At 40.6% G+C, this 25,676-nt stretch overlaps 2 protein-coding genes across 13 annotated transcripts in view; one reads left to right on the forward strand and one right to left on the reverse strand.

Moving 5' to 3' along the window:
- The window catches only part of cadpsb (Ca2+-dependent activator protein for secretion b), a 66,543-nt gene extending 62,474 nt beyond the window's left edge, over positions 1 to 4,069 (forward strand). For all 12 annotated transcript variants that reach the window (XM_080301715.1, XM_080301720.1, XM_080301716.1 and 9 more), the window contains 2 exons: positions 2,424 to 2,528; positions 2,772 to 4,069. In XM_080301715.1, the coding sequence (XP_080157841.1) occupies positions 2,424 to 2,528; positions 2,772 to 2,948 (282 nt within the window). In that variant the 3' untranslated portion in view covers positions 2,949 to 4,069. The remainder of the gene's footprint in view (positions 1 to 2,423; positions 2,529 to 2,771) is intronic.
- Positions 4,070 to 6,944: 2,875 nt separating this feature from the next.
- LOC113022260 (receptor-type tyrosine-protein phosphatase gamma-like) overlaps positions 6,945 to 25,676 on the reverse strand; it is a 112,139-nt gene continuing 93,407 nt past the window's right edge. Inside the window, exons 12-29 of the mRNA XM_026167464.2 lie at positions 24,903 to 25,638; positions 23,833 to 23,971; positions 21,335 to 21,426; positions 19,580 to 19,671; positions 17,982 to 18,078; positions 17,785 to 17,867; positions 17,232 to 17,366; positions 17,002 to 17,136; positions 15,742 to 15,914; positions 15,478 to 15,613; positions 13,669 to 13,815; positions 13,135 to 13,228; positions 12,649 to 12,725; positions 11,361 to 11,489; positions 11,052 to 11,198; positions 10,744 to 10,886; positions 9,034 to 9,169; positions 6,945 to 8,163 (exon numbers count right to left, since the gene is read on the reverse strand). Coding sequence (XP_026023249.2) covers positions 8,017 to 8,163; positions 9,034 to 9,169; positions 10,744 to 10,886; positions 11,052 to 11,198; positions 11,361 to 11,489; positions 12,649 to 12,725; positions 13,135 to 13,228; positions 13,669 to 13,815; positions 15,478 to 15,613; positions 15,742 to 15,914; positions 17,002 to 17,136; positions 17,232 to 17,366; positions 17,785 to 17,867; positions 17,982 to 18,078; positions 19,580 to 19,671; positions 21,335 to 21,426; positions 23,833 to 23,971; positions 24,903 to 25,638 — 2,838 coding nt within the window. The 3' untranslated portion in view covers positions 6,945 to 8,016. The remainder of the gene's footprint in view (positions 8,164 to 9,033; positions 9,170 to 10,743; positions 10,887 to 11,051; positions 11,199 to 11,360; positions 11,490 to 12,648; positions 12,726 to 13,134; positions 13,229 to 13,668; positions 13,816 to 15,477; positions 15,614 to 15,741; positions 15,915 to 17,001; positions 17,137 to 17,231; positions 17,367 to 17,784; positions 17,868 to 17,981; positions 18,079 to 19,579; positions 19,672 to 21,334; positions 21,427 to 23,832; positions 23,972 to 24,902; positions 25,639 to 25,676) is intronic.

A 25,676-nucleotide genomic window follows, 5' to 3' on the forward strand; every position in this document is an offset into this window, starting at 1 on the left:
TGCCTCCTCTAGTCAAAAAGTGGCACTTATCTCTAGCGTTGCGTTGCCTTGTTTTATCACATTATGTTGGTTGGCATGATTTTAGAGTCAAATAATCTTCCTGTGTACATCTTCTAGCATGACCCTCCTCAGAGTTCTGCCTCATTTGCACATAGAGCAGTCGTCCTTAGCACGTACTCAGCCACTCACCCACCCACCCACCCGCGAAGTCTGCATGCACTGCACGCTCAACTCGACTGTGAAGTGGACAGGCATCTGCAAGTTCAAACCTTTCAACCATTCACCTAATCCTGATCTCAATAAACCTCAACCTAAAAACGAAAAACACACCAACTAAGCTAACTCCTTCCACCTCTAATTCGGGCCTTGTAAAGCTTCTCTGCGTTCCTGCCTACTCACAAGTTTAAAGTTGACCTTTTTTGGAGGTATGACGCCCGTTTCTATCAAACATGGGTGCTGTTCTCTTGTAACTTTGGTGCAGTCTGGAAAATTGCCACCCCAAGGAAACGAGAGCGAAAAAGGTACAAGAAAACAGCACCGCTGCTCCCTGCCTGCAAACCATTTACTCACTCTCATTCTATTTTTCTTTTGCTAATGTACCCGTGTCAAAACTATAATTTCAATTCCCCATAGTAGTTTTCTATCCACAGTGTAGGGCATTTCAAACGCAGCACTGCGTTTCCACTTGAATAAATTATAAATAAAGGCTTAGTAATTGCCTTCAGTAATTGATGGGCCATGCAGCTGCTACAAAATATCGACTTGAACATTTTTTAGAAGTTGAAAAGGTAATTGCAGTTCAAGACAGATACATTTTTCAATGCGTTATGACTTCCCTCTTTTTAATTAATTCCTTCAAGTCGCTGTAATATCAGTGCACTCAGGGAAATTCCATAAACTTGCTCCTTCCATCTCTTCGTAGCGCTATAAATGCAGTTTCCTTGTGTAAAAGGTAAACGTGTGTCTGTTTGTGTCCTTGAGTGTGTTGGGATCACTAAATGAAATTCAAGCAGTTTCCATTTACTTTAGTAAACATTACATAGAATTTAATTTGATTCCATCTGTTGGTTTAGTGCGAAGTGTCGTTGGGGGATTTGACACCAAAGAAGCTCTTCTGTTTTTTGTGTGTCTTATTGACCACTGGGATAAGCTTATAAGTCCGTTGTTTAGTAAAATGACCCGAGTGCATATTTCTATGACAGGGAACCTATTTTGCTCATTTCAAAATGATATTTTAATTCTTGGATATTGTTACTGTAGCTTTTCATGGTTTACTGCTCAGAATAATCATCTTCTGTTGTTTAATGGCCCTTGGTGGAGCCGCTCAATTCACCCACTGTCTAAAAACAAGCTGTCTTGGCTCCCTTTACCCTCCCTTGAAGCCAGTTTTCTTCTGATTGGTTGCCCCTCACAGACATAAGGTGGGTAGAGACTCTGTGCTCACAGCCACATCTGTGTCTGAGACGACCAAATTGACTATATCTCCTCACTTTTAACATCATGACACCGAGTGTTTAGAGCAGTGTGGATCCTGAGTTTTTGGCACACAGCTCAGTAAGGTCTGCTTTTACTTTTAGCTCTTAGTATGACAATAATTGAATATTTCTTATGGATGAAGTCAAAGCAAGGAGACAGTTTATTGCTTCATGTTTTATGCTAAGATAAGTTTTGCACTAACATTGTGCAGTTTCTCTTACTCAGACCTAAAAAGCATGTTAATTATGTTTGAGCTTTTTGATTGTACTTACCTATTGTTAAAGCCAGACTAGCTGTTTCACCGTTCCCATTCGTTGTGCTATCCTACCTAGAGACGTTGCACCAGTTTTGATCTTTTCATCCAAATTAGAGACCCCCAAAAAGTGAGAGAAATGTTTGAGAAATGTAGCAAGTCTAATGTTTTACCATACAGTTTGAAGTTGTCACCACTTCAGTGCACCAGCGTTAACTTCCAAAGTTTAACTTTGATATCGGCTCAGTGATTTATATTTAATGCTGTCCGGAACTCCGAGTTAAAAGCACGCGATGAAGAGATGAGGCGATCTGACATGTAGAAGTTGGAGTATTATATCTTTTAATCTACGATCAAAAGAAACAGTTGAAGCACGTCCATGTTCTGTAGCTTGTAATACTTCTGTGGCTCGTGAGATTTTATTTATTTTGAACATGATTTCCCCTTTTTCGAAAACCTCTTAACTTGCATTATTTGCTCGTTCTGACTCATGCAAGAATGGGTTTCTTGTGAAGTGCGATACAGACTTTGTACTGAGCTTCAATCCGAGTGACTGAATGCTGATGTTATTATGAAATGTACATGTTTAGTTCTGGTTTTATACCTGCGTCTTAAAGGTTAGCTTTCTGTCATGGTGTCTTTAGTATGTGTGTGGGTGTGTGTTTTGCTGGAGAGTGTTGTGTTTGTGTTTCAGCAATGGTACACTGCCACCATGAACCTGCTGGGGACCTGGCTCACTGAACGCATGGATCAGCAGCTCCACGTCTACCAGTTAAAAATCCTCATCAGGATTACAAAGGTAAGGTGTTGATAAACTGGAAACTTTTTTTTGTCTACAAATCCTAACTTGGTCTATCTTAGAGCACCGTGGGTTCACATGGATGGGTTTTGGACTCCTGCAGCTTACGTGGTCCTTTAAGATCCAAAAGCTGGCCCATGGTTTCACTATTTCTCTGACTTCCATGTATCTCATGTCAACTTTCTTTTGTAGTAGACACAGCAGGAAGCGTGTCACGTGACATATATATTTGTCTTCATGCAGAAAAAGTACCGGGACTTCCGCCTGCAGGGTGTCCTTGACTCCACCCTGAACAGTAAGATGTACGACACGGTGCGCAACAGGCTGACCATGGAGGAGGCCGCTGCTTCGGTGAGGGAAGGAGGCATGCAAGGCATCTCCATGAAGGACAGCGACGAGGAGGACGAAGAGGACGACTAGACACCGAGACTTCAGCCCCGGCCTCCCTCTAGGACCCTCCCTCACCCCGACCCCCTCCCTTTCACACTTTTGACTTTAGCCTGGTTACCGATGCATGTACCAACTCAGATAGCCACTCTAGGACCTCTTTGTCAGCTCGAAATGCCTATGAAGGAACTATTAACTATAAAAATAGTACTTATACTGAAGAAAATCAAAATAAAAATGTTTTAAAAAAAATAACCATGATTGGCAGTTTAGCTGTGTCATGATAAAGATAGCACCTATCTTGGATTCATTCATTTCTAAATTCATTTCTATGTGTTACTAAGCAATATGGAGAACCATTTGTTTGACAATGTTGAGTGAGATTAATAGGTGTGTCCCTGTCCAATGCAATCCTATATGGCGCTTCTTTGTCGTATTCTACATTCATTAATGGTACATTGTCGTGATGATGAGTGTGTGGACCCTTTTCTTTGTCTCGTCTGTTTTTAAGTGAATGCCAACTGCTTCGAACTGAAAATAAAACCTCTGTATTTGTTTACGGCTGTTACAGATAAACCGTCGTCTACTCACTGTTCTTAACATCGACAGTAAGTCTAGACCTGCATTTTTTATCATGTGTCAATGCTATGTGATCTCATCTCAATTACGAATTAGACATGGTTCAACAGGAATCTTGAACTTCGAGTGGGTATTCTAGAGATGCAATATTCTCATAGCTCCATTTTGATAACTCGGGAGATTCTATTTTTATTTCAACATTAAAAGGCCTTGAAACAGGTTCTATTTTAATTGAGTTGCACTTTTACAAGGAAAAAGAGCAAAAAGAATTTTTTTTATTAAAAAAAAAAAGTTGGTCCGTCTTTGTTCTGTAATTGTGTAGAATGAGATGTCTGGCATTTGTTTGGGTCTCACTGTTGTTTTGTATATATTATATAAATATATATAAATATAAAATGCTGTACATTGCATTCTGAGCCATTGCTGCATGCCCGTGGGTTCCCACCCTCCCCAAATGCTTTCTGTTTTCTGTGTGAATTAGCTGGTGGATTCATTCTTGCTTTTGCCTTATGAAAGCCAACAGTTGTAATATGCAAGAGCTGTGGCCTCTAAATAAAAATTACTGTACATGTGCATCACCTGTCATGTTTCCTAAGATGTACCTGGGACACAACCGTCAACACTGAACACAAAGAGTTCCTGGTGCAAAGTAACAACATTTAGTAGTTTTGAGTATGAGGATATCCGTGATCTTTAGATTCTGTAATATATGTTTTTCCCCTCTGTATTGCAGTTTGTACATTCATACAGGACTAAATTGAGCGTGTGGACTGCTAAAAGTTAATTATGCCTATTTTTTTCCTAGCACGTATTTATCCATTTTAACCTTTTATATAGTGACAGTTCAGATGGAGAGCAAAACGAAAGAGAGAAAGAGTAGAGAAAAGAGCCCGAGGCGGACTCAAACCCACCCCTAATTTACAATACTTTTAACAGTGCCAATTTCTGCCAAAATAAAGTGCGGCATTAGGGGAAAATGAACCTATGGTGCCATTTCAGCTCATTCGGATTTTCAATTTTATGCCACTTCATATGTCTACTCCACTACATTTCACAGGGAAATATTTCAGTCCACCACATTTATTTCATAGCTCGGGTTACTCGATGTATTAGGATTTTACAGTCATTTCATCATGAGTATAAATATGAATTAGAGGATGTGATAGGTTGACACGGCAGTGTATAAAGATTTAAATGAGCAAATCACTTGCATATATTAACACACAGGATTGTGCGTACTTCTTCCACCACTGTTGTTCGGCGAGAGTGTGACAGCAGGGGGCGACATAGAGAGCAGGTTCCTTATTTTATTTTCCATACTTCATGTAATACAAGGATGCAGTGCACCCAAAGCCAGACTTTATTCAATGCAGAGCAATACAATTTACCTAAATGACAGTATATTATAATATGGTATATAATAGCATCATAGGAATAACTATGATACTGTCATATAAACACGTAATGTGACTGACAAAACCTTTTTTTTTTTTTTTTTGAATTTTCGTAAGTTACAGATTAGAGTTAATGACCAGCGTAGCTGAAGTGATCCGAGACCAACATATCTGATATCTGATCTAAATCGTCATGGCGGATCTCAGGAGGGCAGCTTCGTTTGTTGGAGTTTTGCTGAGGTGTTTTCACAAAAGTACAATCTGTTACAGGTCCTCTGTACAAACCAAATATTTGTATGAAAATATAAACTTCTATGATCACAAAGGTTACAGATTTTTTTTTTCCTTTTTAAGTAAATGCGTGAAGCTACAGCACTTGTGTTTCAAATGTGAGCAGAGAAAGATGCTGGCATTCACACTCACACACACACCAACACGAGGTGAAAATTTAAAAATGAAAAAAAGTTTCGCTGTGGAGTTTTGATGTTTCTCCAAATGTCAGAGGGGTTTCAATGGATTTAGCAAACTCCCGGGTGGAAAGGAAATAGATGTTATCAGATGAATTTAAAAAATATACATGTTAAAAAAATCAAATTGAATTAAAAAACAAATAAAATCGATCTCAGAAAACACAACCAAGAGAGGAATGTTAAGGGTTGAAAATGGGTTATAATTACAGTTCCAAACTAACGCAGTAAATTCCAATAAAATACAATTTACAGTCGGAATTTGAAACCTCGTCACACAAGTCTTTGATCTTGAGCTTGTGGAAGGCGAGTTTGAGGCTAGAAGTGAAACATGCTCAAAGGATAAGTTCACACTTTCCACAGGGGAAATCTGCGAGATTTAACAATATGGATTTCAAATTCTATCTGGTTTAATAGATCTCAGGATAAAACCAATAACATGTTCCAAAGCGGGACCACATCTTTGGTTACAAATAAAGCATCACCTCCCCCCCCACAGAAAGATTTCACCTAATTTGACTTTTTTCAGTGTTTGTTTACAATTTTAAATGGAAGTAACATAATTTTTTTTGACACTGATCAACAGCGGGAGAAAAATGACCCATATCAATATGTCTTTATATGAATGTAGATTCAGATCGATTAATTTGCAAACACATTCACCCCTTTTAATAAAATCTAAATAGTCCATCCTTCCGTAAGTTAATCCACTTTGTGATGACAGTACATTGAGCAATTTCAGTCCCATGAAGTCCAAGTCCTAGTTCCATTTTCCTGCAATAACTTCATTACGAACAAAGATAACTATCGAAGATAACTATCCAAAAAAAACCCCAAAAAACAAAACAAAACCCAAAAACATCTGAACAAGGCACTGAATAACATCTTCACCAGGACGCCTGGCGGGGATTCTCCTCTGTGGTAAAATTGGGTAAAACAATGAACTATAAAGCATGAATTTCCTTAATTGAGAGCAATTTCTACTCATTTCCTGCTTCATCTTTTTTATTGTGGCACTCTAATGGAGCAGCCTTGAATGATTCACAGTTTAAAACAGCCTCAGTTTATCCTCTTTTAGCTCCTGTCTCAAAGTCTCTCTGCCTACTTTCTGTGAAGGGCTTCCACAAACCTTATGCTTGTAAGGCTCACCTCCACATCTCAAGCTCAGGCATGCACCATATTTTATTTTGATTTATTTATTTATATATCTATCTATATCTCTATCTATCTATCTATCTATATCTCTATCTATCTATATCTCTATCTATCTATATATATATATATATATATATATATATATATATATATATATATATGTAGAGAGAGAGAGAGAGAGAGAGTCCAGATTAAGTCTTGAAAAACTGGCAGTTTCCTCACATCAGCTTGGCAGGATTATAAAGGACAACAAAACTGCAGTATCTTTATCCACAAAACTGATGTGCACATATCCTCAAATGACTCAACCCAACCAACTTCTACATGCTGCCAAAGATCCCTCTGTGAATGTGGCCTTGAAGTCCTTGAACGTTTGTGCAGAAAAATGTGGGATTTGGATTTTTAAATGTTGAAGACTAATCCGCTGCCAGTTGTTTTCACTTTGACGTGAATTTTATTTATTCATTTATTCAATTTTGGTGTTGATCAGCGTCAAAAATAAATTCTCGTTACATCCACTGCATTGCAAAAACACATGGAGAAAAAAAAATGATGTAGAGCAATTACATTTTGTTGGTACAGATGTTTAACAGCTGAGCTTGGACCGCTTGGGTTAGAAAAGCTCAAAGAAATGCTGGAAAAAAAGAAAAAAAAAAAAGAAAGAAAAGAAAAACACAGCTGGAGATTTGTAGGCAATACATGACAAGCTACAGATCTCCATTTATTTAAAAAAAAGAAAAAAAAAGTAAGTTTACACCAAGGCAGGTGGACAAATAAGGAAAAAACAAAACAAAAAAAACAATCATTGGCTGGCTATTAGGGATATAATATTTATAGATATATTTATATATATTACAAAACAATTTAACAATATAACAATATAAATCCCTGTAAAAAGCAATAAATGTTCACATTAGATGTTGTAACACACTTTAACAAAATAAGCCATAGGTACATTTTACAAGACAGCAGTGAGATACTGGGGAAATAATATATAGGCAGGTGTGAGTCTCTCACGAGATAAAAAGCTTCACCCCTGTGGAGCGGAGCCTCAAAACAGTTAGTCTGACTGAAGTGATAAAGTGACATAATTCATGCTTGTAAAATGAAGTGAAGTTTTGTTCCGAGACAATCAGGAAGCGGATCGCTTCAGCGCATCCCGGCCTTCGTGCCTCGCGTTTGTCTCAGCGCGGTCCAAGATCCGAGTTTCCTCGCGATGCCAGGATTTAATGATGTCATACTTTTGCTCACTGGATTTTAGGCAGTAACACTGATAGTATAGTGCAAACTGGACAGAGCTGCTTATTCCTCGTGTCAAATTAAAACAGGTGCAAACGCTCAGCAGGATAACATTTAAGACAAGAAATAAAGGACAAAAACATAAATATCAAAAAACTTTTATCAGTATAAAAAGTAATAAGGTTATTCATTTTAATCAATAGTCTGGCAAAAAGGCCTCAGAAATGTTCTCGGATTTTTACAAATTAAGTGCCTGTAAGAATGTCCTCAGACGAGCGACTCCATGCTCTCTGCGGGGTCCGACTCGTCTGCGATCACCACCGCCCCATTAGTGTCCATGTGCATGGGGCTCAGGCCACACTCTCGGTTACTGACCAGGCTGAGCATGGCTTTGTAAAGGTACTGGTACTGCTCCTGTGCACACAAACACAAAAATAGGCACCAAGTTCACTCTAAAGATCACTTAATTTTTTTAATATAATCACAAGCATGTCTCTAGGTACCACCATCAAAGGACGTTTCTGTTACAAACAGATGAATGAAAGTAACTTTTGCAGTGAGTCACCTAAAAAGTAGAAACATCCAGTTCGCCAGCCTTTTTGCCCAAATGATCCATTTATGAATTCTCACCACATACCATAGAAAGCTTTAAAAAAAATTATACTAGATGGTGAACACCATGAGGCATTTAGCAGCTAAAGCCAAAGACATTTTGTCAGGAATTGGTGAAGAAAACAGAGCTTAAGGAAAACTGGACAAAGCCAAGAATACTAATGGAGCTCCATCTCTGCTGAATGAAAAGTGTGCTTGATGTGAAGACACCTGGCAATTTGTGTATCTGCCAGCCTGTTTTTCTGCCTGCTGTTGACAAGAAAATAATCAATGCAGCAGTAAATGCAGCTTAAGGCAGTATTAATTGACTTTCTGGCCACTTGGGGGCAGCAGAACAAGCTGTAAACGCAACAATGTCAATCGCAAGCTAATGAAGTTGATATGCAAAAGGTGTTAGCAACCCAATCCAAATCTATTTATACTTCCGGCAGATACAGAGCAACATTTAGCATTAATTCAGAGGCCCATTCGGAGCAGATACTCGTTTTTAGTTGGGTTTTATGGAAAATGGTGACAGTAGACTACACAGTAAAGCACTGTGCAAGCAGACAATCCACTTCAACTTCAAAGGTGTTTGACATGCTTGTTAAAGGAAAAAAAAATGATAAAAATATTTGACAATTGTAACACAAAATTTTAGGCACTCGATGTTTTACCACAGTGTGAACTTACTATGTCAGTGAAGACTCCTGGCCTCATGAGATTGATCATCTTAGCCACCTGATAGATGTCGACAACACCCTCGTTCTCCAGCTGCTGGGACAGCGTGGTGAGGGCACAGAGCATTCCTGCTGACACTGCTCCATACCTGAGAGGAGATACCCAGAATCAGCTCTGCTGGCTGTTTTCCTATTTTTGTGTTATCGCCTTAATGACTGCATATGTAGGGCTAATTTCTTGTATGTCGCTTTATAGCTTGAATACAGCTACTACAAATAAGCTGCTGACGTTATGCATAGTCACTGCTGGTTTCTGGACTACTGTTTTGGTTTTGTTTGTTTTTTTAAACCGCAAACACTACACGTTCGTTCTGCAGCAACTTATCAAGTAAAATGTTGCCAGGCCTAAAAGTAAACTTTGCTTTCTTACTTATTCAACTCTAATTGGGACAAAATGAACATCATGTTCTATTAAGGAAGACTTGAATGTAGCGCTTGTGACCACAAACTCATACCAAAGGGTTAATTAGGCATGGCAAAATTATTAAGTGTCATAAATTGTTATTTTTGCCCTGCACATGCATACTAGTCAAAGACATCGGAAAGGTTCTTCCTCCCTCCCCCAAAGTTAACGGTTTCACTTTGCCATGTCCCTTTCACATTGAATAGTTCCTTGTGCTTATATCACTCTTAAACTGAGGTTAGATCATTGTGATCTTCATTGTGTGCTCTAAAGACTGACATGTCACAACACAGTATCACTCAAGGTTATCGGACACTGAGAGAAAGGGCTGTCAGCGAGTACACTTGAATCACAATGCCTCGGCAGTCTCTGCACTAGAATCCAGTTGAACTGCATAATGTTTGATTGAATGGTTTAACATTACCAGTTAAGAGTCATGCATGCAGTTGCATATAGAAAGCACTGATGGAGGTCACAACTACATTTGCCACCACTGTAAATAACTGAATAAGTAAAAGTGAGAAAAACGTCAAATTAATTAATATAAAATAAAAGGTACAGTGCCAATTTAAAGGCAAAGTTGTAAGCAAATTAAATTAATTGGGCAATAAGATGTGTTTCCCACTGACCTCTAATACTACTGGGTGTCTTTCTGCAAGACTCACAACAAGTTAATTTATAAAGAAAAAAAAATCATCACTGCACTGAATCAAAGAAAGCAAAAACCTGGCTGCATACAGCTTCCCTTGTCAGTCATAAGCATCCCATCATGTTCACACCTAGTATATAAATGAGTGGGGGAACACTGGGGCTATTTTTTTGCTCTTTGACAACTACAGGGAGCAAACAGATTTATTTTTCATTGTGAGGACATTGTGCAATGAGAACTATTCTGATAGGCGCTGCTGTTACCAACAGCAGCTAAGTATTTGTACAGACGTCTGGAGGAAAGACATCAGCTGGGAACATGGAAAACGTTTTGGTTGCCTGGTTACTAAAAACACTTCTGGCGTTTTGGTTTATCCTCCAAGTGCACACACTTAAGGATTTTTCAAAGCCCAAGCCATGGAAAGCACTCCATCTGTATCCCACTCGTGAAGACCCTACAATGTCACCACATCTACCAAAAATTAAGTTAACATCTGAGGAGACCTTCCCTTCTGAACTCTTCACATTTAGATTAACTTAACTTGAACCTTAACCCAAAGATTATTTAGTCTTTTCTCATCACAAAAGCCATAAAGGTAAATATAAACATACTCATCATGCACAATAGTGGGGCCATCTCGAGTCATGGCTTCCTCCTTGATGACACTAATGAGCTCGAAGGTGCTGCTGAGAGGGGCATCAGGGTTTGGCCATTTAGGGCACTGGAAATGCCTCACCTCCAGAACGTAATCGTCCTGTTGGAGAAGAAGAGCGCACACCCATGACATGTTTAATTAGGATTCTACACATTACAGCATTTCCCCACTGAAATAAAATGTAATAAAGATGATGAACTCCTGACGTGATGCGTCATGTAATAATAACCCAACACTGATGTAATGAGGCAGAGGAGCAGCTACCTGTGTGGCCTCTAGAATGAAGTCATGGATGATGATCTGCTCCTCGTTGGAGAGGCACAGTCTGTCCTTACTGATGAGTGTGACAGTGAAGGCGATGCAGTTCATGGCCTCTTCGCGACTCGGCCAGTAAACAAATTCATCCTCAGCCTGCAGGGAAACCATGAAAGAAACCTGGTATTTACTTTTTCACTAATGATTCATTTTCATTCTAAATGTTCACGTACAAACGGCGCACGTCCATCAGAAACTGCGGGACAGACAAATAAGAAACTTCAGAGAAAAATTGTATATTCTTCCTCCATTACTTACCAGGCCGTGGTTGTCGGGCAACATGACAATAATTTGAGCGTTATGGTCCCAAATCATTCTCCAGAAGTCTGTGGTGGTATGAGGCAAAGGATGCTGGGTAATGATGAACTCATTGCTCCTGTAGTAGCCCTGAAATGACAGACAGTGAGCTTTTAGTTTTTCTCAAGGCCACAGCACTCATGCATATGAAATATTTCCCACACTAAAAAAAAACCTTAAACGTAGTTAGGTCCATAATTTGTGGAAAAAGTAATTTTGCCTCTGTACACCACCACAGGTGATTTTAAATCAAACAACTGAAATGTGAATGAAATGCAGATTTGAGTTCAGTTGAAATTAAATTTCGAATTAAATGTTTAAGAATTCCAGGCATTTTAATACAAGAGATCCAAAATTTAGTAAAGAATTGACTGACGACCACATTTCATGTCCAGGTGAAGCTTTGTAATTTCACGACAAATGAAGAAGACATAACATCTGAAGCAGATTCAATGTAGTTTTGCAGTTTTTCCTTGTAATTTGAAATAAACAATCAGGAGACGCTTTCATGAATGTAAATACAGAGGGTTTACGACATGGTGCAAACCACTGGTTACGCTCAGGAACGAGAAGAGCAGATCAGACTTTGTCGGGAAACATTTAAAAGAACTCTGAAACAAAGACTTCAGACCGATGAACCGAGACTAATGTACCAGCATGATGACGAGACAGGAATACGGAGAAGGAGAGAAACAAGCATGACACGTCATCTGTCAAACAGGGTGGAGGCAATGTTAATGGCATGGGCATGTATGGCTGGAAATGGAACTCAGTCCCTAGTTCTTATTGATGATGTGACTGCTGACAGAAGCAGCAGGATGAAATGTGACATGTTCAGGGCTATACTCTGCTCAGATTCAGCCAAATGCTGCAGAACCGATCACATAGTAAAGACAATGTGGTGGTTTTGTGAGGTAGAACTATAAAATTCATGTCTCTGCTCAACAAATTATGGACCTACTTGTAACCTCCACATCACAATCACCATCATTGTCATTTAAATATAGATCGCTCTTTCAAAACTAGCCAGGGACACAGCTACAAACTAGTCTATAGCTCTAACTCTGGTTCATTTATAGCTATTTTCTCAGACACTCAGCACTGTCCCTGTCAAACAATTGCAAGACAGGAAACATCAGTCAATAAAATTCTTCAAAAAAAGACCACCCCAAAACACAAAAAACCCCACAATGACAAAGAGTAAACAAACAAAACAAAAAAAAATCTCTCAGGAGCTATCACACTGTACCATTATGTAGGATGCATTAATGTAATCTGTTCCTTTCATGCCAGGCAGAGTGGCGAGTCCAACCCTTGCTCGCTCCGCTGTTGAGAGGCAGAGATAGAAAAACACATTTTGAATCAGAACCCCGGCCTCTGTAATATTGCACTGACTGATAATGCACACATTTATTACCAGTCCCGACTGTTGCTATAGCAACAAGGACCTCCTTTTCCATCATCAGGGTTTCACCAAGGCATGGAAAGATTAACTTATAGGACTACGGCAACCGATTTTAATGTTGGAAATATGAATAAAGAGAGGCTGCAAAATCTGCCATAAGCAAATCTGAGTCCAATTCTCATTTCCTTTCATTTACAAAATTAACCAACACAAGATTGATACGATTCGTGGAAGATTATTTAAACACGTTCTTGCCGAGAGCTTGTTCGACATGACCTTGGTTCGCCGAAGCCTCGGCTCCATGTCAAGTATGCTGTTGTAAATACTCACAGGGAACCACTGAGGAATTGCGGTTCTTTTCCTTGTTGCAGTCTTTGTGGGCGCTGAAGCACTCCACAAAGCGTGTGTTGCACTGAGTCAGCAGCTGGCGAGAGAGAAGGCAAAATTAGATTTTAGTCCGGAGAGTCGCTGTAAATTAAAATCAAACACATAAAAACTAAGATATAACACTGTTTAAACCCCAAAATTAACAGCAAGTCTTTCACATTAATAACAAGCATGTGAATCTCAGGAGGAAGTGACATTATGTGGGAGCAATTAGTTTGTCTCTCCTGATGTTGAAAGAGCAGGAGCTTAATGAAACATTCATCAAGCTTTGCATAAGGCGGCAGGGGTGACAGACATGACTTTATTAGCATCAACATCAGAGACGCTCTCAATTTATTTCTGTCTGCGAGTGGAAAGCCGCCTGCGTGTTGCTAACAAGCTTCTGAGTCAAAGACCACCTCAAATGCAGCTGATGGAGCCACTGCTGACGCAGACAGCTCGTCTAACGCGACTAGTTAGACTTGCGCGCTTACTAACCCTGAACTGCTTCTCCAGCCGTGTGCGGCCTGTTGAGTTGGGTGTAAGGACGCTGTTGACATAGCTGTGAAGCTGCCAGGCGGGCACCTCCGTCTCTCTGCTCAGGATAGCCTCCATTAAAGCATCGTGGATGAAAACATACTGCTCCTGGTGGGAGACAAAAGGTATAGAGCATTCAGAAATGTTTCAATGTATCTTTATATTTTGCTTCCAAGGAGCCAGATTCTTTTAAAGTAGTCTCCAGCAATATCTCTCCAGGCTTTTTGAAGGTGTTTCAAAGTTTTTATTTTGACAACGCTCTCTTTTCGCTCATTTTCAGTCCAGTCGTTATACCTAAACAGTCTCACAGGAATTTTTTGTTTTGTTTGTTAAGTCACTTGACACTGACCTACGAATCATTCAAACATAAAAAGGCACCAAACTCAAAGGATGAATCAGTGATGTGTCAACACATAAAAGACAACGCAGCAAAGAACTGATTTTAAATTGTATCTTTAGGCACTTTGCTACTGGTAACCTGCTGCAAAAGCACAAAATTTGTTCCCATTTGTTTTGTTGAATATGTGAAAAAAGCCAGAGACAACAGGTACAAAATAGTGTTTTCCCTCCAACCAGATGATTCCCAAAGAGCTTTAAAAAAAACAGAGGAAGATGGACATGTGGAGAACAAAGGAGCCATTCTTACCAGAAAAAGCTGATGTATCCCAAATTACGTAAGAACTAGACTTCATCCAGTTATAGCCACCAAGCCGATTTACTTTTATTGACAAAAAGTGAGTTTATTAATTAAAATGCTTATTTAAAATGATTGTTAGGAAAAAAACATTATTATTATACATTTTTAATTCCAAGTACTCTTCCATGCCAAGTTTTAGCATTGTTTACTGAAGATAAAAATCAGACATCTACAGACATTATAAAAACAATATATTTAATTAAAATATAAATGATTAGATCATAAATATTGGATTCTGCAGAGTAACTAGTAGAGTCAGTCAAAAGAAATAAAAAAAGAAAACAAAACATTTAATCTGAATTTGTCCGATTCCCCTTTAAAAGTTGCTTCCTGGAAATCTTTCACTGCAGACGTCAAACTGACAGCAGGCAGAAACCTCTCTGTCAAACTGAACCTTTCACGGTGAGGATCATCAGTGCTGATCAGAGCTGGGTCTGCCGCTATGAGCCCGATACCAAAAGGCAGTTTTCAGTTTGAAGAGTTTGCAGGTCAGGAGCGTGACCAGGAGTCTGCTTTTTGTTGGACATTCTCAGGGTTGTATGCCGTGAGGTGGGTCAGCCTGTCATTGTGGACTTCTAATGTAACATCCAAATCTTTGACAGTGAAATCAAAACTACAATACCTGCCTCTAACATTTAGTGAGGGTATTAAGATAAAATATGTAATATCTGGTTAAATTAACTGTTTTTTCCAAGGTAAACTGGTACTAAAAAGCTTACATGAAACCGTGGAAGAGACAACAACATCACATTTCCTGACAGTTGTCTGTGAACTGATCTCATAGAGAAGATAGCAGGAATATAAATGGATAGGGGCAGCAGGTAACTATGACCAATCATCCCATAGTTAAAAAAATGACTAAAGTGCTGCCAGAGGACAGCCAGTATGGACTCATTCTGGTCTCACCACATCACATTTTGCTCTGCGTGTTGCATTGAAACTGCAGGAAGCGTGACCTTTACCTGAGCTTAGAGTATCAAAGTGAACAGCTTTCATAACTCCCTATCCATCTTTAATCAGAGATGACCTTTAGAGACATTTCCCAGAGTAACTGATTATTTAGTGCTTCTTACCTCAGTCTGGACTAGGTAGTTGCGTTGTGTGCGGATATGTTTGAGAAAATCCAGGACGCTGACTGTGCTTTTGTCCTTGATTTGTTGCAGCATGCTGTCAATGACAATGTATGTTCCGGTGCGCCCCACGCCTGCACTGAAGAGCAGAGCGACAAGCAATATAAGCAAACCCGTACAGGAAGCTTTTGGCCAGGTCAGCAAATATGAGCCTAATGCTAATAAGTAACACTCATCTAGCCCAGGAGCTAAGTAATAATGATGTACCTGCAGTGCACCAGGACAGGGCCCATGTCTGCAGCACGAGCTGCAGACGAGCGGTTGATGAAGGTGAGGACAGGAAGGGTGTACTCCGGTACTCCCATGTCAGGCCACTGAGTGTAGTGATACTGGACCACAATGCGCTCATTTAGTTTCCCTTTCGGGTTCCCCTTCTGCCCCTGAAAGACATCAGAAACAACATTTCTGAGCACGGAACAAAATAGTCGGGAGATAAACAGCATAGCATTTGAAATCTCCCACTCAGCATTTCTAAACAGAAAAAAATAAAAAAATAAATAAAAATAAAGCCTTTATTTGTTCTTTACAACATTATAATGCGTGTCCTAGCGTAAGCATGTACAAAAAACTCTGGATCTCCCCGTGGTTACCCATGAACTGTGTACGGCTGGCTACTGAAAGAAAAATGGGTGATGAATGAATAGAAAAACTCGCACCGTTCACCTTTACACAAGGACATCCTGTGACTGCTCTGTGCTGTTTGGGTCCACATAATCCCTTAGAGGGTAGGGATACTACAAATCAATATTTCTCAGTGATTGCTTTTATTCTGTCCTGACGCAAATTTGGCACGGCCTCCGTTCACAGGACATGAGGGCTCACTAATGGTTTGATGAATATGACATTTTACTCTGTAACCTGCCCACAATCACTTAAAGTTCTATCCCCACAACAAAAACAAGTTCTAATATTAAGAATAGTTGTTACTAAATATTCGTTTCCAGGAAATGACTGGTGCAAGGTAGTCACTATGGTTACTGAATGTCTGGGGGTGGGGACCATACCAAAATGAATGATAATGAAAGCTGCGTTAAGATTTAACAGTCAGAGAGAGAGAACATGTTGGATAAATGTGACCTGATAAATCTGATTACCCTTATAAATCTGTCCTGATTTCATTTTTTGGGAAGGTTTTTAATTATAATCCACAAACCCCCGCGCCCCCCTCCAAAAAAAACATGACGCATCTCATGTTACACATGGATACAACCTTGGCTTGATCCGTTGATCTGTTCAGTGTAATCAGATGTTTCCCACTAATTCCAAATTGGAACAATATTAATAATTTTCAGAGTACACAAAAATTCTCTGCCATTAGAGCAGATTCATATTTACGAAATACATTTCTGAAGCAGGCAGATGTCGACCAGTGTTTTCTTTTGACTGGACCGTGATGTCGATGTTTCAATATTTCAGCAGGTTCAACCCACTAAGACAAAGTTTATTATAGTGCAAGTGTCTGGTTACCTTTTTAACTTTAGTGTTCCTAATGAGGAAACGGCGCAATGTGTAGCAAGCGTGCACTTTGGTGCTTTTCAGGGTCACCACGATGCTTCCATACTGCTCGCTGTTCTCTGTTGGCCAGTACTGGTCACATTTCCTCTGAAACACACAGCATGCACAGAGTTACATTTGAACCTATCTGAATTACAGTCAAATGTTTGCTTCGATTATGCGATAGATCAAAGTGAACCTACTCTTCCTTTCTCCACAAGGTTCGTGATCATGACTATGACTCCAGTGTTCTGCTCCCACACCATCCTCCAGAAGTCCTCGAATGTAGACTTGAGAGGGCCCTGAGCAGCTATATAAGCTCTGGGCTGGTTGTAGCCCTGAAAACAGGAGAGTGGAGGGAGTGTTGTTTACTGGTAAGATGCAATCACTCCTCTATCAATATTCCTGATATAGCTGATGCAACCGATTTACTGGCGAAACATTTGCCGGTCATGAAATTCACTCCTTGAGCTGACAGTAATGATACGTATTCATGCATGAATACATTTCTCAAATATAAATGTAAAATTTTTTATTACTATCTGTCAGGTTTATGACTTGGACACCTCGATTGATATTTTAAACAAAGCTGTCAGCAAGCCGTTTAGCACTGCCAATAACTCTTTCACATCGCACTATTGCTTCATTCACGTCGCTGTTCAGCTGAAGCGGTTCAGACTCGCAACCTTTCCATTTCAAAAACAAAAAAAAAGAAAAGTAAACCTTCAACAATGTTAAGTGGCTGGTTGAACTCACATCCACATAGTTGGCATTAATGTAATCCGAATGTTTGGCATCTTTTCCTGCCAAAGCCCGTAATTTCACCCGGCTGTGGTCGTCTAAGGGGAAGCATTGACATATTTGTGAGAATTATTAAAAAGATGAAAACCCGTTTTATGAACACTATTGGAATCCAAAGCGGCAGACGTAATCAGATTTTACAGCTGACTCACAGGCCACAATGTTGATGTATCTGTTTTTGTGCTTGTTGTCAGGATGATTGGAATGTTCTGCTGTGATTTTCAGGTCGGCTGTGGAGCGTTGGACCTCCTGCAGGGAGGGAAAAAAAATAAACAGAAATTGATTTTATTAAGGAGGCTAGATCTAACAGAATTACATTCTAAAAAGAAGTTATATTTACTCAAAATCTCAGTGTTCTTTCTGATACTATATTGTTGGGGAAGTTTTATTTTTTTCCACCCTACAGATCTCCCCTGTGCACAGCTCATAGCCCCCAATTTAAAGCCGAACCTCTAGCATGGATTCTGTGCCTTATTCAAGGACGCTTCAGAGCAGATGCTTGCTGCAACTGGGGCTTGAACTCGAGCCTCTAGTAGAACAGCCTTCTTCTTTTCTACAGCACGATGCATTCAGTCACCCCCCCAAAAAAACAATCACGTCCAAAACGGCTTCGTCGTGGTGCATTTGAACATTGCGCACACAGGCATCACATTACATGACCCCAATTAGAAGGAATACACTGGGGGTGAAGCTTTTGCCTCCTTTCTTAACCTAGTTACACAGAGAGTGTGTTCCCGTCCGGTCAACCGGCAGACAGACCTTCTCTAATTAACCTTCATCACTCTGGTCTCTCTCTCCATCTTTCTCTCAACCATCTGTTCAAAATTAGCAACCCCGCGCACGAGTGTGTGCATGATATAATGTCCAACCATTGTTCAGATTTGGCAGGCCCATTTGGAGAGAGCGTGCACAAAAGATAAATTCTGCGCTCAGTAGTTTAGCAGTATCAGCACTAGTTTATGTGCTTTTATGCAAATTTACGTAATTTTTTCTTTTTTTTTTTACTTCAAAGAAAATCTGGAAACTTCTCATTTGGTTTGTTGGGTTTGGACTGGTGTGAAAACCCCTTAGTAGATGTATCTAAAATAATGGAAAGTGAAGATTGCAGTGACAAGATTTTCATAAAGCTTGACCTCTGACCTTTAGATTGATCGAACTTGCCTGAGATTACATTAGATACACAGCCTGTCTGACTCGGTGACAACAACATACCATTGGCCTTTTATGGCTGAGCGGTAAACTACACAGAGGAAGACTACGAGGAAAGTTCTTCCCTCGAGCAGAGTGTGGCGAGGTTTGTGGCGTGAAAGCAAAGCAGATCCACTGGATTGGCTCGATTTTATGGTTCTTTGTCTAAGTGAAAGAAATACATAAAACGCAGCAACAACACAGTAATTATTTTAAAAAGCTTTTCGTACCCTTTCCACTCGCTCATCTCCATTCATGATGATGCTCCTTTATCAATAAACCTTCAGGACCTTTTCTTTTGTAAATACAAATGAGTAGTAAAGGACTGCAAGACCTGCTGTCAGCACAAAGTTGTCAAAACTGCCCAATCAAAGAGCTGCATGTTGGCATACATGACCTCTTGTTTAGTTTGTAGGTAACGTAAAGCAGAGTAGAACTAAAAGGCAACAATGGATGTTTTAGCTCCTTCATGCAGACCAACAAAACCCAGCTCTGATGTAAAACACGACTCTGTACGCAGCGAGGGTTAACAATGCTTCACAATGTTGTGTCAAAAGAGTACCTCAAACTCCTCAGCAAAACCCTGCATGTTGTTTTTGTAGAGCTCCATGACGTGTTTCACAAACTGCTTAACAGGGATGGCCTCCATGTCATCTGCAGGGGAAGCAGTAAAAACAGCAAGTGCCCATTATGTCATCGCTTTTTTACTCACTAACAGAAATTAAAGAAATTTGTGACTTTGTTTACTTTTACGCGGCATCACTACATCAGTGAGACTGGTAGATTATTTTTAACAAAAGGAAAAGATTTAAAAAATAAATAAATAACCAAGTGACCTCTATCACAAACACCTAGATTTTGGCATTTTGAGCTGTACAGGAAGACACATCTGTCTCATCTGAGCCAAATCAGCTCCAAATCACACATGAAAGATCTTTGATAAGGCTGGTCAGCATCACACAGGGACAGTGCAGGAGACCCAGCTGTCATCGCTGCCGATTCTGGCCAATGTCTTAACTAATACACACTAGCAGCTGGGGCCTCCGAGGCTTTTACTTGCCTCAGTGGCTACAGCATAGAGGTGAATTCTTGCCTATTAATCTGGTCATTTATCAAAGTGTCTTTTTTCCATCTATATTAGTGTCAAGAGACTTATCAGCCTGATCAGTTCATCAGAGTAGCTCTGGGTGAAATGTGGCTTTGTGGCAGCTAGAAAGTGTAATAGACTAAGGCTGATTAGGCCCATTCTTGACAGGACATAAAGCTGAACAAAAGGTGGGCTTAAAGGTCCCACGGCTCCATTTCAAACTTCTGAATCACTACAAATACACACAAATAGATAAGCAGAGAGAAAATATAGTGGGGGGAAAAAGAGAGGAACAAACAAACAAACAACAAGAGAAACAAGGGAAGAAACAAAGAAAGAGCAATAAAAACAGAGTGCATGCAGAGTCAATACTAGCATCATGATTATAGCTCGACTGATGTCACAGCCTTGAAATGTCCCTGAGCTTAAAGCGACTGTGAAAGTAAAGTCTGATATCGACTAGCTGCCACTCCACTGCTGCCTGGGACAATAAGGGCTAAGAAAAGCCAGTCACACAACTTCTACAGTGCTGTTTCCGGAGTCAATTCACATGTAAATGAACAGAAACTGCAAAGCAGACATTAAGGTAATACAGAAAACCCTTTGAAAAGATTTAATGACACCTTGTAAATGTGCAATACATCAGTAGACATAAATCGATAAAAGTCAGTCAAGATTCCATTAGTCCTCTGTTTATGTCTTAAAAAAAACTATTTTTAAGGTTACAGAACAGATTTAATAAACTAAATTTAAGTTTTGTCTTAAATCTTTTTATGGTTAAAAAACGGATTTATTAGATCAGACTCAAAATTTCTGCAATGGGAACATCTGCAACAGTGATTCCTTATATTTGTAGTCTGATAAATTACCTCTTCACTGGCACCATCATGTACCTGAACCATTTATGGATTACCTTTAGCAAACAAATGCTGATCTGCTACTGTTAGCCTAAAGCGGTGGAGAACTTGAGAAAACACTTCAGCCATTACTTTATTTTTTGGTTCATTTAAATCACTTTTAGCAAACTTCAACTTGCTTGTTGTCCAACTTTTTTTTTTGCACATTAACTAATACAATACAGTACTTTTTTAAAGCCACAACCTCACATACAAATCATACCAAACAGGCTTCATGCAAGTCCCGTTTCAGTCTGATGTGTGACAAAGTACACGCTGGCTCGTTAAAACTGATAAATTAAATTTCTGGCACAGTATAGAAAACATAGCTCACCTGGTATAGGGATGACTGGGATATTCTCATTGGCCACCACCCGTGGAGAGCTGCTCTCCTCCACATAAAAGTGAGCTGTCTGGAAAAATCTCCTGCAGGGACCCAGAGAGATAAGTATAGTGAATGTGGCACAGTAAACCCACCCACTATCAGCTCAAATGATGCAGCCAAGTGTATTGAGGGAGTCGTTAGCCGGTTGTTCTCAGATCCGGTCCGTCAACATCAGCATAGAAATGTTGAACAGAATGACAACAGCAGAAAACTCCTAATGAAAACCCCAGAGAAGTTAGGACACAGCTGATCGCACACAGAGTGAGTGGCTCCTGGAAACAGAGCCTTCGCTGACTATAGGGACCAGGTAAACAACTCACGGTGACACGCTGCAGCGCCGAGCCGAGTTTGGCTCTTTATGCAAACCGAAGACAACTAATCCAAACACATTTTCTCTTCTCAGGGCCTCTTTCAAGGGACTTTGAGGACAAGGAAATCAACTTCAAGATGCATTTTCTGGAGTAAATACTCATTGTTGGCAGCAGCTGCTGCCTCTGCTGCTGCTCAAAAAGCTGTTTCAAAAAGCCTGGATCTTTGCAAATACTGCCAGGACAATTCAATCAAAATTTTCATACAGCCTGAAGTTCAGAGTTCACAGAGTGACAAACTGCAAGCAGCCATGCTCTTTCGTAAGTATTGAGGTTATTTATCTGGTGATATTAAAACAGATTTGTAAAAAGGTCAGCTGTGCATTAAAAATAATCAGCAGCTCTAGCGTGACTGACAACAACCAGTGAGGAACCGGAACACCTGGTATACCAACTCGCATGCAATCTGTCCTATAAGACCCACGTTTCATCCCAGTGCTAACATACCCCAGTATTAACCCTACCTGTACGCCATGCAGAGGAGGGAGCAGATGCTAGTCATTCTTAGAGAGATGAAACCGAAACAAAAAGGTGGAACTGCATTTAAAAAGAAAATGCACAAAGAGAGGAGCCAAACAGAGACGGTGACAGAGAGAATTGATAGAGAGAAAAGAGAGCGCGAGAGAGGAAAGGTGAAAACAAACGGGGGAGGAGCGCTCCCCCCGGTTTCAGTCGCAGCCTCCCGATCTAATGGCCTCCTTTGAGGGCAGATGTGGTCCTGCTAACTAATCGGCATCGTCCATGTCGTCTTCCTGACTCTCAGAAGAGCAGCTTGCATTAAGGCCAGTTTAACAGCTTTATTAATGAATTCCAATTAAGAAGAAAAAGAAAAGAAAGGAGGTGGGACTGGGTTTGTTCTCGGTTTTATATCTGTCAGTTTTCAGCCAACACCTTGAGCCTCACAGGCTTCCAGATGGGCAACACCAGCAATTAACACCAGACTCATAACCTCAGATAAACCCAAACAGGGAAGCTTTAATAGATAATTCACTGGCCACACATTTCTCCATAGACGCCTCTAAAAATCAAATGTATGGTGGAATTAAGCCGATATGATAATGACAGACAAAACATCTGGAACTAGAGAAACTCACGGGTTTAGCCTCTGTGTCACTAAGAGAGACCACGCAGAGGATGAGGAGTAAACGGCTTGATTTCATCTTTCACCGTAGCCTTTTCCCTAAGGGAAGCAGGCATTGTCTGTGAACTGTCTGAGCTGTCACAACAGCAGCTGCGATGGCCATTTCAAATCTCAAAGCTGCCCCTGCTTTTCTACTCAAATACCCAAACTCTCGCTAACCGAATCTGTACAGTCATCTTGCTTTCAGCTCTGGTTTTTTACACCTCTGTGGAGCCAATAACCCCGCTTTTAATTATATCTCACTGTTTTATTATCTGTCACAGCAAGGTGATATAAACATTTGCTGTGGCGATCAAATCAAAAAAAAAAAAAAAAAAAAACATTTAAATGCATTTAACACATTTCAAATATTTATTTCTAAAGAGTCTATAAACAAATAAAATCCTTTACAAGTAGCGGCAGTAAATATACACAGGACCAGCTGAGGAAGTAGCCTACAGTGCCATTTGTTACTCATTAACCAGCCGACATGTGCTTGTGGCCTGGCCTGTGTAATTACTCGGGCTCCAATAGCATGGCTGGAAATTAGCCCAGCAGATGAAGACACAGCTGGGACCCATGCTGGCATTGCGGGGCCTTCAGGTCTCCTGCCCCTCACCCAAGTGGGTGATGGGCAAAATGTACAAAGCAAAGGGAAGAAAGCAGCATTAGTACCCTTGCTAAGCCCAAACCATGCTGAGGACACTTAAACGCAGGTGGTTTACTTAGTAGAAAACATGAACAGAGAAAAAAAATGCATTCAAGAGGTCCAGTGTGAGTGAGGGGCAGCTGTATTTTTATACCTCTAAAGGAGGAATCAGAGACATCATCATCCCCACACCCAGTAAAGATAAGGCTTTTTATTTTCAATAAAAGGCTACAGCACTTCATCATAGCAATTTACTGTTCTAACAAACTAAGATGGAGCCCCGGGAATGAGGTTGTGAACTCTCTCTCACCTCCAGTAGACCATCACAATTAGCAGCATGATGAGGCACAGCAGAGTGAGAGCAGACACCACCACCAAGGGGACAATCCACACCATCCTGCCCATCCCCGGGTGAGGTGGCGGCATCCCATTGGACATGGTGGTTCTGTCTGAAAGACAAAACAAACACATGTTAAATGTCTAAATATGTCGTACCGACTTATACAGTTTCATCTGTGCTCTTATAAAGTGCCTCCGTGAATATATTTAAAGGCTATTCTGATGTTTTGTTCGCAGATAAAATGGAAATCTTGGAACAGAGTAGGGTTAGTCTTTGCGTCTTCTCTTCAGTTAAACGCTGGGACACTATGCTGGGCTTTTCTCCATTAATTCTACAATGTTCACGAAATAAATTGTTTCCTAAAATTAAAAGCCTAGACAGAAGTCATTATGGGAAAAAACAAAAACAAACACAAACACAAATCAAGGAGAGAACAAACACATTTTACAAGAGCTCAAGATTAACTCTAATTAGATGATTAAAACAATGTGATTGGGTTGGTTGATCAGATTCAAAAGAAAACCGCAGTGTTGTTTGTTTATATTGTTATTGATAATCACTAACGGCAACTGCCTTTTAACATTTTTCAGTGCCACTTCTAGTATTTTCATGGTTTGTTGAGGGGGAAATAAGACAAAAAAAAGAGGCAAAGACATCTTCATAAATGCTCTCCCTCGAAACAAACTCTTTTAAAACATGCTTAAAGGAATTCCTTGAGGCGCAGTCCCTCTGGCAGACAGCCTACTTCTTCCTTCAGGTCTCTGTGTTGTAGTGACACAAATGCCTGGGGCTCCGTCTTTGACCGAGATGGTAACCAGTGTAGTTAGCGTCTTATATCAAGTTATTTGTTCTGCTAAACTGGTCTCTGTAAGTGCTGGTGGTGTTTACAGAACTGTGCTTTGGAAAGAAGTCTTGCCTGGCACAACAGCCGACAACAAGGGAAAAAAGGCTTAACAAGAGTTCAAAAGATTTTTCAGTATGAGGAGGGGAAAAAAAAGAAATAAAAAACAACAACACAGGAATCGAAATGTCCTGCTCACCAGTGTGGACAGAGAAAGGCCAGCTGTTTGCATTTTCATTTTCAGTGGGGATCTTTGTAGGTAAATTCTTGGGAATTTGCGTCTTTACGCTGCTATTACGCGGCTCCTGAGTGGACACTGGGTTTACACCTGTAGGGTTGCTCTCCACGTCTTCACCAGTGCTCGGAGGTACTGTGGTGCCTTTAACTGTAGGTTTCCCTTCTCCTTTCTCTTTGGCTGTGGATGCGGGGGTGGGGATTAAAGGTTTTTTGGCCAGAGTGCTGTTTGCTTGTTTCTCCCCATTGTCAGTTCCAGTCTTTTCCTTCTTCTTCTTCTGCTGCTCTTCCTCCTCCTCCTTCTCCCCATCTTTCTCGCCTTCCTCCCCCTCCTCTTCACCCTCGTGCGGAGCATTATTCTCCTCAGACGCGTTGTCTGTCTCGGAGCCCTGAGGTGGCGTCTGCTCGTTGTTGGACTTTGCGGGCGCGGTGGATGGACGAGTGGGGTTCTGAGTGGCTTGAGGCGCCTGCGTGGGCCAAACAGAGCTGGGCATGGAGGAGATGACCCCTCCGCCGACACCCAAGCCTGCCAGCAAGGTGCTCGTCACTACCGATGCCACCGTGGCCTGGCTGCCACTAGAAGAGGGGCCCATCCCTGTTGCCATGGAGACAATGGAGAAGTGGATACCAGAGGACGTCCACGTGGAGGAACCAGAACTGATTGGAGCCATGTCTGCTGAGGACGCAGGAGAAACTGTGGGCTGAGGGAGATGGGCAGAGAGGGGGGGGGAGAAATGGT

The sequence above is a fragment of the Astatotilapia calliptera genome, chromosome 5 (assembly GCF_964374335.1).
Source record: "Astatotilapia calliptera chromosome 5, fAstCal68.1, whole genome shotgun sequence".
Taxonomy (NCBI): domain Eukaryota; kingdom Metazoa; phylum Chordata; class Actinopteri; order Cichliformes; family Cichlidae; genus Astatotilapia; species Astatotilapia calliptera.